Here is a 14,441-nt window from a genome sequence, read left to right on the forward strand (position 1 = left end):
GTACCTGTTTCCCCGCTCGCTCCGACACCTGGCGCAGGTGTGCGCACGGCATCGCGCGCTCTACGGGACGGGTGGCCGGAGGAGTCTCTCCACTGCAGTTGGGGATCGCGATCCTTCCGTGGGGAGGAGTCCCAAGGGACTTACTCCAAGCCTTTTACGCAAAGGATCGCGCTGCAAGGCTGCCCTCTGCCCTGCGCACGCTGACTTGGAAGTAAGCCGCACCGAACACAATGGAGCTTACTCTGGAGTAAGCATGCCCAGGAACGGGCTGGATTCGGCTATGGGAGGAGTTTTGCTTTTTCGTACGAAGGCTGGCATTTCAGAAATCTTAGACAAATAAGTTATTTTAAATGGATTCATCTAAGGGTTCTCCCACTCCAGGCCCCAGATGCTGTTGGACTACAATTCCCATCATCCCAGCCACGACACATTGTAGCTGGGGGTGATGGGAGTTGTAGTTCAACAACATCTGGAGTAGCACTGGTGCCCCCCCCTAACACCCCTACCTCATAAGGCTGTAAGGATAAAGAGGAAGATGAACCCATGTATGTTCCTTGGAGGAAGAAAGGGATTTTTAAAAAGGCTTGCATACATAAATAAATAGTAATTCTGCATAGGGATGCAACCTTAGAGGAAGTTTCACTGGTGTGACGGGTCTTGCCATGTTTTCTTCTGGCAGAACTGCATGGCAAACAGTTTCAGGATGCCAAAATACAAACAGCCTTTCTGCATCCTTCCCATGAAAGCTAATCCAACAATATTCTGTCTCCAAAAGCAGCTAGCCAGTGAACTCCCAAGCAGGACACAAAGGCAACAGGCCTCCCCTGTTTTGTGCAGCCTCAGCCACTGGCACTCAAAGGTACACTGCTTCTGAAGATGGAGGTTCCATTTAGATCTCACATGTCCCCAGCCAGGAATCTATCCAACACTGTTCCGGCCTTTCCCTGAATCTTGTGTTTGTGAGTTCCTTGTGTTAATTTCAAGTTTTGTGAAGCAATTCTTGCTTTTGTCTGTCTTGAGCACGCCACAGATTCAGTTCCTTGGGCAGCCTCTCCCACACAGTCCAGAAAGATGCAGCAGGGAGAACAATGTGGCTCTTTCCACACCATTCATAATGTTTATACCTCTATCATCATGTCCCCCTTGGACTGCTGGCAGGTGGGATGGAGGAGCAGGTGATTTATGATGTGACACCAAGCAGGATAGGAAATGACTTTGCGGTTATTTACCTCCTGCTGCCATCATTTTTCTACTGGTGATTAAAACTGTTCCTTCCCCTCTGGATGTTGTTTCCAAAGAAGCCAGACTTGCTCTTCCAGTTTGCTCAGCTTTCTCTTTATAGGTATATAATATAGGTATTATTCTTTCTGGAGGAGTTGAAATTCGTCACCCCAGCTAGTTGGCGGTGGCTGCTCAATAAAGTTGGTTGGACGTGAACAGCATTTCAGTCTGTTTCCATTGCTGCCCTTATTTTGGATGCCAAAGAACCCTAGTTTCCATTTTAAAATGAAAGCTTCCAGTCCTCATTGTTACAGAGATGCATTTGAAATAGGCTTGTTGGCTGCTTAAAGGAATCCACCTGAGGTATTAATCGCGTGTAGAGTTGCCACGCCCCCCCAAATTCCAGTTTTCACCCAGATTTTAAGCATCTCACCCAGATTGCTTAGCCCACCCAGATTTCAGATTTCATGTTTTTAATTTTATTTTTTAAAGCTAAGCTCTAGCCCTTGTAGAAGCGGAGTTATGGAGCAAAACGTGCAGTCGTTATTCTGCTCAGAAATTATTTTCAAGCCAATTTACATAATATGCAAATTAGGCACCTGGATTTGGAAAGCCAGGATATGGCAACCCTCATCACATGTTTTTTAATTGATCAGTTGTTATATTTAAATATATTTGCATTTATATTTATTTATATATTTGCATATTTGCAAAATATATTTGCATTCTATTTGGGGGTGACACTGAAAGAAGAGGCCTTTACTCTGAAGTGTGAGACAACTGAAAAGCAAAAAGAGGAAGTTATAGCATACCAGTTTGGGCCTCAAGCTCATGGACTAGAGTTGAAAAGTTTACTTCTAGCATTTCTGCTCAAAACCCTGGATTTCCATGCTACATTTGCACAGAATATTTTCCGATTACTCTGATATTGGCTAAATATGCATCCAAGATTTGATTCTGCTATTTGTCATGCAATATCCAATTCTAGATATTCACTCTGACCTTTGATTTCAGTACTTGATTGTTTACATGCAATGGCAGACATGTATGAAAGCCAGCAACTGAGATTCTATTTGACACCTGCCTCTCTGCCAAATCAGCATAATCAAGAGATACCCAATAGATACCCATAATCAAGAGATACCCAATCCAAAGCACATCAATCCTGAGAGGAAACTGCACAAAGGCCAACTTTTGCATACAAAAACTGACTATAAGAAGAGCTCTGCCATATCAGATCAAGGCCTATCAAATCAAGCATATTGCTTCCAACAATGACCAACCCCATGCTTCTGGAAAGCCCACAAAGAGTATATGAAGGCAATAGCCCACCTATTATTTGTCCCTGGCCTCTGGTATTCAGCCAGACTGCCTCTGAATCTGGAGGCTCCAATTAGCTGTCACAACCAATACCTGATAGACCTCTCCTCCTCCATGAATTTGTCTGCTCCCCTTAAAGCCATCCGAGTTGGGCCATCACCACATCTTGTGGAAGTTTGTTCCACAGGTTAAGGGTGAAGAAGTATTCCCCCCTCCCCCCATCCTCAATCCATCACTCACCTGTTTCACTGAGTAAACCCCAAGTTCTGGTATTTATCATGGACAAAACTTACTCTTTTTCTGCACTCTGTGTAATTTGATGAACAACTATGGTATCCTCTGCTTAGCCACCTTTTTTTCTAAACAAAAAGCCCTGAACGCTTTAGCCTTCCCTCATAGGGAAGGTGCTGCAGTCCGGAAGCCCAATCTCATACTTTTGTGAGATTCCAACTATTTAACTTTGAGCTTTTATTTCAGTACTTCATTGTTTACATACAACAGTACTTGATTGTTAACATGCAATGGCATTTAGTATCCAGTTGATGACAGGTAGTTTCTAACAGCCGACAACTGATCTCACATTTTTGCTAGACTCCATTTCACCTCTAGAACGTCCCCAGAGCAAGAGAGATGCACATGAACAAGTGACGTACAGGCTTTATGCTTTCTCCTGAATGGAAATGCTTCTCATGTGTAAGATGAGTGCAAAATGTGGAACAGGCTGCCAGGTTGCTTTTGGAGCAGGATTGTCAGACAAGCTCCATGTTTCTTTCCTGCCTTTGAACTTCATTTAAATTCTAACCATCTGAAGAACAAGCTGTGTGGCCAGGCTGGGGCAGGTGTCTGTGTAAAGCTGACATCATCTTTCAGGGACCCTCAGACTGACGTGCCTCTTTTTTTAATATCTTGCACGTCTCCCACTGAATTATGGCACTGTGAGGTGCAGTGATGGAAGCTTAGGTACCAAGTAATTCCTTTCCGGCAATCACTTGTCCAACCTGTAACTTAACAGCAGGTGCTATAAAACACCAGCTTAATTGACTGCATCTGGTTCCATCAGCTGCCGGAAAGGACTGCCAGATTTTGGGTCCCTCTGCTACTCTAAGCAGGCAACAGCTCTGACAGTCAGAATTATGATGGCTACGTCTTCCAGGGAAATTACAAGCTTTAATCTTCAGGATGCAGTGACATTCTGGGGTGCCGTGAATTGGAAAAAGCAGGCTAGGATCCCCGTTCAGCTCTCTGGAGCACTGAGAACTACTGTAGCCCAGGGAATAATGGCGAAACATTTGGCCTACTCAGAAGTAAGCCCAATCGGATCTACTCCTAAGTGTGTGTGTGTGTGTGTGTGTGTGTGTGTCTCTATGTCTACCATTTTTATAGGCCACCCTCTCTGGGCAGCTCACAAAAACAAACAAAAAAATGCACAGTTAACACACATTAAAACAAAACAGATTACAACAAAGTACAAAAAGATTATTTATTTATTTATTTTTAAAAACCCCTTTTTAAAAGGCTTGGGTGAACAGAAAGGTCTTCACCTGGCATCTAAAAGAACAAAGTGATGAAGCCAGGCCAGCTTCCTTGGGGAGGCTAGTTTAGAAATGGGGTGCCACCACTGAAAAGGCCCTCTCCCTAAAATCCACTCACCTCGTTTGACAGGGGCACTCGGAGCAGGGCCTCCAGAGAAGATCTTAAGGTCCGGGTAGGGACCTATAGGACAAGGCACTCTCTCAGCTAACCTGGTCCCAAGCCATTTTGGGCTCTAAAACCATCACCTTGAATTGGGCCCGGAAACAAACTGGGATCCAGTGCAGCTGACGAACCACTGGCGTGATATGATCAAAATGCCCCACCCTAGTTTATAATCTTGTGGCCCTATTTTGGACCAAATGAATGAGTTGGGTTCTCAAGCCTGGTCCCCCAGATATTGTTGGACTACAAATCCCATCACCTCCAGCCTCAATGGCCCAAGCTTGAGAACCTCTGAAATAAGGAGTCTGCCCAGGACTGGATACCTTTTTGGCTAAGACTGGAATTGGGGAATGCCCAGAGAAAATCCTGAATAGGAGGCACTTCCCTCAATCTGAGTTTGCAGATTTGATGGTGCAGCCTTGATGCCGTGTATGTGTTCCAAAAGAAAAATAATGTTAAGAATAGAAGGAAACATTGACTGCTCTTTTCTGTCACTTTGGGGGGAAAATATTTTATTTACAAAAATATAAAAGGAGAACAAGATTATTATTATTTTCAATTCTGGAGAAGTTTAAGGGTAAAGGAAAGCCCCAGAGAGGCTGGCTCCGTTTTGACTTGTTAATCCTGAAAAGTCGAAGTCCAAAAGAGGATCCCCTAGAAAGGTCAAAGTCTATTTCAGGGAGAGGAAGAAGACTAACCCAGGATCAATAAGCTCAGTGCTGGCGGGATGATCTCACCACACTCGGCAGCGGCGAATCAACTCCTGCAGCTTCCGGATGCCCTCGACGCTTTTATCTTTCAAGGCCAAAGCCAAGAGGACGGGCTTGTTCCCAGCTTCCTGAGACACGGAGCTCACAAGATGTTTGGCACAGATGTGGACGAGAGACTGAAACGAAACAAAGACTTTCTCTCAGAGGAGGCACCTGCAAGCTTGACCCCGCTACCCCAAGCAGAAATAGCCCAGCTCCTGTCCCACAGCAAGGCTCTGAAGCCTTACCATAGCACAGAAACCTTTGTCCCAGGAGTTAAGGTGGTAAAAAGAGAGAAGCTCGGATGTCATGTTCTCCAGCCCAGCTATTTCTTAAATAAAGCCCTGCTGGATAAGGCCAAGGCCCATCTAAAAGTCCAGTATCCTGCCTCACACATCAACCAAGCAGGTGCAATTGGGGGAAAGAGGGCACCTGCCCCTTTATGTCGGTGATCCCAAGCACCTGGTGTTCATAAGAACGTAAGAACAGTCCTGCAGGATCAGGCCCAAGGCCATCTAGTCCAGCATCCTGTTTCACACAGCGACCCACCAGATGCTGCTGGAAGCCTACAGGCAGGCGCTGAGGGCATGCCCTCTCTCTTGCTGTTGCTCCCCTGCAACCGGTATTCAGAGGCATCTTGCCTCTGAGGCTGGAGGTGGCCTGTAGCCCTTGGACTAGTAGCCGTTGATAGACTTCTCCTCCATGAAATTGTACAACCCCTCTTAAAGCCATCCAAACTGGTAGCCAACACCACATCTTGTGGCAGAGAATTCCACAAGTTGATTATGCGTTGTGTGAAAAAGTACTTCCGTTTGTTGGACCTAAGTTTCTTGGCAATCAAGAAATCCATTCAGGGGCTGCCCCCTCTGATCCTGATGGTAGTATATGGCTACCAAGGCTAGCAGCCATGGATAGCCCTCTCCTCCATGACTCTGTCCAATCCCTTATTAAAACCATCTAAACTGGTGGCCACCACATACGGTGGCAGCAAGTTCCATAGTTTAACTATACGTTGTGCACAGAAGGACTTCCTTTTGTCTGTCTTGAATCTCACAGCATTTAGCTTCAACGGGTGATCCCGGGTTCAAACGTTATGAGACAGAGAGAAAAACGTCTTTCTATCCACCTCATTCATCATTTTATACACCTCTATTATGTTCCCCCCTTGCCTTCCTTCCTTCCAAACTAAAACAGCCCAAATGTTGTAGTCATCTTATCCCAGAAGGAGATGAGCTACCGATAATAATAAATAATGATTTTAAAAAGCAAAAAGTGGCACTCTGGCCATGCTTGGGGGACCTCTTTTCCACATGGGAAGGCATTTCGTAGAAAAGGGAGCATGCTACTGAAGCCCTACGCTGCAAGGATTCCTACCTTGGGTCCTCGGACATTGTTGGACTTCAACTTCCATAATCCTCAGCCCCAATGGCTGAAGGCCCTTGGGAATCGTAGTCCAGCAACATCTGGGGACCCCTGCTCTTAACAAAGGTCCAGTTCTCACAAATGACAGTGGAGGCGATAAACCTGTTTCTAAGCTGTACACGTTCAGACTGCAGATAGACACACGTGATTTAATGCTCACACACACACAAACCCAGACACTTCCCTGCACCTAGAAAATTAGCATGTCAGAGAAAGTTAGGCTAGAACCCTTGTTCCTGACACTCTACTTTTCTAGGTGCATGTATTTCTTCGAACAGAAGATAAGTCATTAAGATCATTCTCACAACCAGAGCTACATGGATTAACCCTCTTCTGCCCAGGAAGCTCTAGTCACCTGCGGCAAGCCAGAAGCTCTGCCCCTGCTAGCCCAGAAAGTGAAGTGGGAGAACAAACCCCTTCCAACCTCACTTTCTGGCCGTCTGTGCCACTGCTGCCTCTGCCGCCTCTGCCAGCACTGTTCTCAGGCAGCCGGCAGCCATGTTTTCCAAAGAGTCCGGGGGGAAGAAGGGCCAGGCAGAACGGAGCTGCTTCAGTGCTGAGGGCAGCCACTCCACCACTCGTCCATTGCATTGTGGGATCCTGGAGGACTCAGCTCAAGCTTCCTCCCTCCAAGTAGGGGCCTGCCTTCCCTTCTGCTCCCCTACCCCATGTTTGGTCGTGAGAACAACCTTATTGTTTTTTAAACCAGTTAGTCATTTCCCCCACATTTCATTTTCTGAATGTGCGTTTTATGCCGCGTGTGTTAGCGGAATCTATAGGAGTCCCCTAATTTAGAAACAACACGTTACTTTAATTTTCTTTCTGTTTTCTTATTTGGAGCTATATTTTAGGGTTGGGCGCTTTATTGATCTTGCTTGTGTTTCCAAAATAAAAACTGCATGTTAAATTTTTCCAAAAGGGCCATTTTCCTCCCAGGGCAAAGAGAAGCTTCAGGATTTGGGGCATTTTTAGGGAGACCACAGCACAGGAGGAAAGGGTTTGATCGCACCCCCACCCCCCAATTTGTATCCAGATTTCCCCTGCTCCATAACTGCTATTTAAAAACAAAAGCAAGAAACTGACAGAGACACAGACAGATGGAAACGTAAACTAAACACATGCTACAATGCATCTCACAGAACATCTTGTTTGAACCTGAGTGTTCCATCTCCAATAATTACATAAATAAAAATACCTCGTCTTTGCCAAGCAGTACTTTTGTGGTGAGCAAAGGTCTGCCGATCCCATCGGCCACCACGTTGGGTTCCACCGAGATGAGGGTTCCCATCTTCCCGTATTGGGTCACCACCACAAGGATGGTGTTCGTGAAGGCCGTGCACACCACCTCAGTCGGGACGCCCTGCACCACCTCCTCCACTTGCTTGGAGTCCAGGATGGGTTTGGCCGCCATGGCTGCGGTTTCCAGCTGCCAAATAGAAACATAGGAATCTGCCATATACTGAGTCAGACCCTTGGTGCGTTTAGCTCAGTATTGTCCACTCTGACTGGCAGCGCCTCTCCAAGGTTTCAGGCAGGAGTTTTCCCCAGCCCTACCTGGAGATGCTGCCAGGGATTGTCCAGAGAAGGCAGGCCCTGATTAGCGAAGGGGACAATTCATGCTCACTACCACAAGACTGGTTCTCTTCCATAGAGAACCATCAACTACTTTGCCAGCTGAATCAATACACCAAGAGGCAAGGGATCATAATGTTTCTTGCATGGAGCGTAAATCTCTGTGCTTTCATTCCACAGCCCTGGCAACCATGAGAATGCAAGAAGAGCTTTGCTGGATAGATCAGAAGCCCATCAAAGCATGCAATTTCTTAAAGTGGCCAACTACATGCCTCTTGGCTTGAAGGCAACTACCCTCTCCTGTTGCTGTTCCCCAGCAAACGGCATCCAAAGGTAGACTACTTCTGAATATGAGGTTTCATCATTAACAGCTGTTGCTAGACCTCTGCTGCTCCGTGAATTTGTCTAATTCCTTTTTAAAGCCATCAAAGTTATTGTGGCATGGAAATTCACATATAATGCATGGTGGGTCTTTTCAAACATCACAGTGGGGATCAGTTGTCACGACGAAGCTTTGTCAGTGGCATAAGAACATAGAAGAGTTCTGCTGAAGCAGGCACAAGGCCTATCTAGTCCAGCACCAGTTCCACACAGTGGCCCACCCGATGCCTTGGCAAGCCACATAACCAGGAGTTGAAGCCATGCCCCCAATCCCACCATTGCTCCCCTGCAAATGGTATTCGGAGGCATCCTGCCTCTGAGCCTGGAGGTGGCCTATAGCCATTGATACACCTATGAATTTGTCCAAGCTGCACTTAAAGCCATCCAAACTAGTGGCCATCACCACATCCCATGGCAGAGAATTTCATTGATTAACGGCACAGATACCTCCCGGGTATAAAAGTGGCCACCTTACCAGGTAATGCAGCAATTCAGAAAAAAGCCAGCCTGCTGAATTCCTCTGTCTCACAGAGCTGTTAAGCACCCAGGAACTCTTCTAAGAAAAAGAAAAAGGGGAGAGACACACAAACATCAAAGCAACAATTCTCAGCTTCAGTACAGCAGCTAAAATGCATTGTTCTCCCCACACACACCTTTGCAAACTGGATTTATAAGAGACTATTCCTTCTTAGAATCTAGGTGTGTGCACATGTAAACACACTAGGTGTGCCTCTGAGCGTGTGCAAAGAGCTTCCCATGCAGCCCTGCAGAATTACCACCTTTCCCCCAACACAGAACACCGTCATCTCAAAGAGCAACAGGACAGGCAGAAAACCAAGAGGCAGAGTAGCACACTCCCATCACAGCATCTCCAACTATGCCAGTGGAAAGCTGCACCTGATGCCTTTTTGCCTGTGACGTACACCTGCTAGAGGCACAGGAGTTCCCAAACATGACGGCAGTCAAGAACCACCATCTCCACAAACACAGCAAACATCCAATGCAAACGGGGGATGCAGGACACCATGTCGTTTGCCTGAGAACCTCTCTCTCTCTGGGCATGCCAGCCAGAATTGCCACCACCCTCCCCTAGAGATTTGCATAGCTTGATACTGTGCAAAAATATTGGCCAGAGTGGGGTGGGAGAGATCTCCAGGAATAGCTTCAGCCAGTGAGGACTGCCAATGCAGAAGGTTGCAAGTCCCCTCCCGGGCAGCATCTCCAAGATAGGGCTGAGAGAGAGAGACTCCTGCCTGCAGCCACCTTGGAGAAGCCGCTGCCAGTCTGTGTACCAGGCCTGCTCAACTTTGCCTCCCCAGCTGGTTCTGGACTACAACTCCCATAATCCCTAGCAGAGTGGCCAATAGCCAGGGATGGTGGGAGTTGTAGGCCAACATCCGCAGGAGGGCCAAAGCTGAGCAACCCTGGTGTAGACAATACTGAGCTAGACGGACCCTGGGTCTGACTCAGGAGAAGGCAGCTCCCTACATCCAGTGTTCCCTCTAACAGGAATTCCCAGATGTTGTTGCCTACAACTCCCAGCATCCCCAGCTGCGACAGCTTTTGCTTGGGGATTGTGGGAGTTGTAGTCAGTAACATCTGGGGATCCCTGCTCGAGGGAACCCTGCCTCCCTCCCTCCCTCCCTCCCTCCCCGTGTTCCTAGGCCAGCGACTGGCATCCATCGCCACCAGGCGAAAAAGACTGGAAGGAGAGATTTTGGGCTGGAAGCCCGAGATCGCCTCGACGTCAGAAGGCGTTGGCTAGGGGCAGCCAGCTGTTCCTCTCGCGCACGCATGGAGAAGAAGACGCCAGCTGCAGCCACCTCCGCACGCGGGAGGGAGGGAGGGAGAGCTGGCTGCACCTGGCGAATGCCTGCCTGCAGCCCAGTGCAGCCTTTTTAAAGGAGCAGGCAGCCGGGGGTAGGGGCTGCTCTCCGCGGACGCGTGCAAAGCGGCTGCATGGGCGCCTCTGGAGCGAGGCAAGAGCCCCGCGTGGCCGCCTTCTGCTGCTCCTCCTGCAGGCCCGCGAGCAGCCGAGCTTGCGCTGCAGACAGAGGCCGGGCGCGGACGGAAGGAAACAGCAGCCAAGCAGCGGGAGGAGGGCCAAGGAGGAGGCCCGGCTCCTCGCCGCCGCCGCGCCACTCACCCCAGCCCAGCCCAGCCCAGCCACGGCTGACGATGGCTCCGCTTCCTCTGAGCCCTCCCCGCTGAGGTGTCCTCCTCCTCCTCCGCTCCGTGACTCCGGAGGATTCCGGTGCCTGCCTGGGCGGAGCCGCGGCGAGTGAGAGAGAGAGAGGATCTACTCTGAGCGCATGCAGAGTGCTCCACTCCACGCCCCCTCTTGGGCTCCCCGGGTAGGCAACCTTTGGAGGTGGTTGTGAACTACAACTCCCATCGTCCCCCAGCTTTGCATTGCTTCCGGGCCGGAGAACAGCTTTGCCGAGCTGGCCAGCTTGGTCGCTTCTTCTTGTTTCTTTCTTTTTTTAAAAAAAAAGTTTCTCCCGCTAAAAAATAAGCATGATTGAATTCTGACTTTTGGGTGTGTTTGTGTTTTAAATTTTGCCTACACGACCATGTGCCATTTTAATCATTTTGGATTGTCCCACCCATTCCCGGGGTGGTCACACTAAGCTGCTGTTGGACTACAACGCCCATCACCCCCTGCTGCACGTGAGGGGGGTGAGGGGGATTGTAGTCCAACAGACGGAAAGCCTCAGGTGGGCCAAGTTGGCCAACCCTACACTATCCCCTTCAAACGCTTGTCCCAAGGTGATGCAGCTGCTGGACTACAACTCCCATCATACCCAGCACAATTGTTTAACCACAGCTGGAGTGCCAATGTTGCCTACCCCGTGCTAGAAGCATCCCACCGCTATTTGAGAGAGGCTGAAAGGCTGCATTGTCAGTGTCTGCATTGTTTTCATTTGTTTGTGTAAGTCTTTCAGATAACTCCACCCGCCCCAAACCGCTGACAACTAAAATCAAAGCAAAACAGCAGCAACACACCAAAACAATAAAGCCATAAACATATAATGATAATAATAATGATAATTAATAATAAATAAATAAAGGGCTAACTTTAATTTGGACCCCAAATTAAAGTAAAATAATATTTCTACTTTAATTGGGGCTCCACATTAATCTATTGTTTGTTTTACTTTAACGTATCCCAAATGAAAGTCGATTTATTATTATTTTATCATGTTTACTTTACCTTTGTTTTTTGTTATTTTATTATATTTATTTATCTAATTCTCATTCACCTCAGCATTATGGGGAGGGGAGAAATACAGAGAGCAGCATCTGTTGAATTTCTGCCCAAACGCAGAGGAAGGCCTGCCAAGCCAAAAGGAAGACCGCAACCTCAGTGGAAGGCAACTGATGACAAAGCTTGAATGGCAAATCCTGTCTCTGGCCTGCTATCTTTGCCGATGGCCTCTTAGCCACTGTTTCTAGCAGGTGACGGAAAGAAAGCCGGAGTCGGCGAAAAGCTGGGGGAATCAGTGGGTGCAGCTTGTGGATTCACGGAGGGTCGGGGGCCCCACCCACCTTTCCCTCCATAATTCAAGCACTGAGTTGGCAGCATGCATGTTCTGTCTGCAGTTTATGTGCCGAGCCATTTCACTGGCCTTCTGAGCATTTGTTCACTTCATTCATTCATTCATTCATTCATTAGTTCAGTATCGATACCACCTTTGATAAAACTCATCTCAAGATGGTTTATAAGCATTGAAATAAATAAAACTCCACACAAAGCACATTAAAACATTAAAATCCGTTAAAACACCAAAAAACAACCAACCCAAACACCATTAAAAAAGAAAGAAAAAGACAGAATAACAGGAATGCTGAGAAACCTGGCAGCCCCTTAAGGGGTAAAAACCTGAACAAATAAAAAGGCCTTTAGTTTTTTGGTTTTTTAAATGCAGCCACAGCAATCAGAGAGCAGACGCTCACGGAGAGAGCATCCCAGAGCCTGGGAAAAACGACAGAGAGAAGGCCCTGTCCCAGATGCACGACAACTTAGCCTCTCTCAGGGTCAGCATGTAGCACTTCAAAATATTGTTGTTGTTGCTGTTATGGTTATGGTTATGGTTATGGTTATTTATTCAATTTCTCTGCCACCCTTCCAAAAATGGCTCAGGGTGGTTTACACAGAGAAATAATAAATAAATAATATAAAATAAAAACATGACCCCTGAAACCCTGTTTTAAAAATCCAGGGCTATCCAGGACACGCAATTATCGGTCATTCCAGAGACGTGATTACAGTTATGCACATTTATGCCCATCCCGTCGCACCCCTTCCCTCATACTGGTGCTTGGTCTCTAAGGAAACTGTATTGTAGATTAGCGTTGTCGTCGTTAATATTGCTATTTGTTTTATTTAAGCAGTTGATTGCTTTTCTAGGGATTCCCAGCATTGGGTCCCCAGAGGTCGTTGCACTACAACTCCCATCATCCTCAGCCACAATGGCCAAAAGGCCCTTGGGAGTTGTAGTCCAACAACATCTGGGGACCCAAGCCTGGGGCCCCTTGTGTTAGACCAGGGATTCTCAACGTTGGGTCCCCAGATGTTATTGGACTTCAACTCCCATAATCCCCAACCAAAGGCCACTGGGTCTAGGGATTATGGGAGCTGACGTCCAATAATATCTGGGGACCCAATGTTGAGAATCTCTGTGTTAGATGATCGTGTTATCTCTCCAGAGAAAAGAGCCAAACTGGGAGAATTATCAGGGACAGGGTTGGGTGGTGGGGTTAGTTAGAGCATCTACCAAGGAAGGCTGAACCATTTCGGTCTTTGTAGCCTAGAAAAAAGAAATCAAAACTGTGTGGGGTTGGGTGTGGGGAGATGTGATAAGAAACCTATAAACTTATGCACAGTGTAGAGAAAGTGGATGTTTCTACCCCTCCCGTAACAGCAGAATGGGGAGCTAATCCAAATGGTTTTGCCAGAGATGCGGACCAGACAAAAAGGAGGACTTGTTCACGTGTAATTAATGTGTGGACCTTGCTGTCCTAAGCACAACACACCTGTATGGAACATTGCCACAAGGCCATGGTGATGGGCACTTATTTTCAAAGGAGTCTCCAGATGTTGTTGGGTTCCACGATGGCTGAAGGCCCTTGGGAGTTGTAGTCCAAGAGCATCTGGGGACCAAAGTCTGAGAACCTGATCAGGGCTGCACAGCTTCTGTCTTCCAGCTGTTTTTGGACTGCAACTCCCATCATTCCCAGCCACAGTGGCCAATAGTCTGGAATTATGGGAGTTGTAGTTCAGCATCTGCAGGAGGGCCATAGTTGTGCAGCTCTATGTTATTTAGACATAGGGGATGATGGGAGTTGTAACCCAGCAATATGAGAACCCACATTGAACAAACCTGTTATAGTCCTGGATAAGACAAACCCATGGGGCAGAAGAAGCAGATCTCTTGGCTGTATGAAACCTTTATGTTCAGAGGCAGTATGCTGCAAAACAACCATAGGGGAGGCCTTTTATTTATTTGTTTTGTTTTGTTTTCATCTCCTGCATCTGGGCTCTCCCAAGCCCTGACTGGCCACTGTGGGAAGCAGGATGCTCAACCTGATGAGCCCTTGGTCTGATCCAGCAGTACCTTTCCTATGCTCTCATGAATCAGACGAAGATAATCATTAGAAGCCCCTGAGGGCAGAAGAAAATGCCCCTGGATGTCCTCGGGGGACCAGACCACAGAGGGCTTTAAAGGTCAAAAACAGCACCTTGGATTGGGCCCAGAAGCCGGTGTTTTTTTAGAAACTCTAAACACTAAACTGCGTTTTCCTGGTGCAGCGAGGAAATGACTTGACTAGCAAGACAGAGGCTGCCAGTTCAAATCCCCGCTGGTATGTTTCCCAGACTATGGGGAACACCTATATCAGGCAGCAGCAATATAGGAAGATGCTGAAAGGCATCATCAGCTCATACAGCGTGGGAGATGGCAATGGTCAACCCCTCCTGTATTCTACCAAAGACAAGCACAGGGCTCTGTGGTTACCGACGGCACCCTTTACCTTTACCTGGTCAACACCTGTTGAACAACAAGCTGAGAACGCGTAGAA

At 47.5% G+C, this 14,441-nt stretch overlaps 2 protein-coding genes across 3 annotated transcripts in view; both read right to left on the minus strand.

The window, feature by feature from the left end:
• The window catches only part of TMEM184A (transmembrane protein 184A), a 30,356-nt gene extending 30,158 nt beyond the window's left edge, over nt 1-198 (minus strand). Inside the window, exon 1 of the mRNA XM_053276168.1 lies at nt 5-198. Within this exon, the coding sequence (XP_053132143.1) occupies nt 5-52 (48 nt within the window). The 5' untranslated portion in view covers nt 53-198. The remainder of the gene's footprint in view (nt 1-4) is intronic.
• A 4,533-nt stretch (nt 199-4,731) lies between these two features.
• PSMG3 (proteasome assembly chaperone 3) lies at nt 4,732-10,736 on the minus strand. 2 transcript variants are annotated; one of them, XM_053276173.1, is made up of 4 exons: nt 10,507-10,736; nt 8,836-8,913; nt 7,603-7,833; nt 4,732-5,122 (listed from the first exon to the last, which is right to left on the minus strand). In XM_053276173.1, exons 3-4 carry the CDS (start codon nt 7,816-7,818, stop codon nt 4,970-4,972), a joined length of 369 nt encoding a protein of 122 aa, XP_053132148.1. In that variant the 5' UTR covers nt 7,819-7,833; nt 8,836-8,913; nt 10,507-10,736; the 3' UTR covers nt 4,732-4,969. The 2 variants fall into 2 exon arrangements, with proteins under 2 accessions (XP_053132148.1, XP_053132147.1); XM_053276172.1 differs by having other exon boundaries at nt 8,836-8,916.
• Between the last annotated feature and the right edge of the window lie 3,705 nt (nt 10,737-14,441).

This window comes from Hemicordylus capensis, chromosome 13 (genome assembly GCF_027244095.1).
Source record: "Hemicordylus capensis ecotype Gifberg chromosome 13, rHemCap1.1.pri, whole genome shotgun sequence".
Lineage (NCBI taxonomy): Eukaryota > Metazoa > Chordata > Lepidosauria > Squamata > Cordylidae > Hemicordylus > Hemicordylus capensis.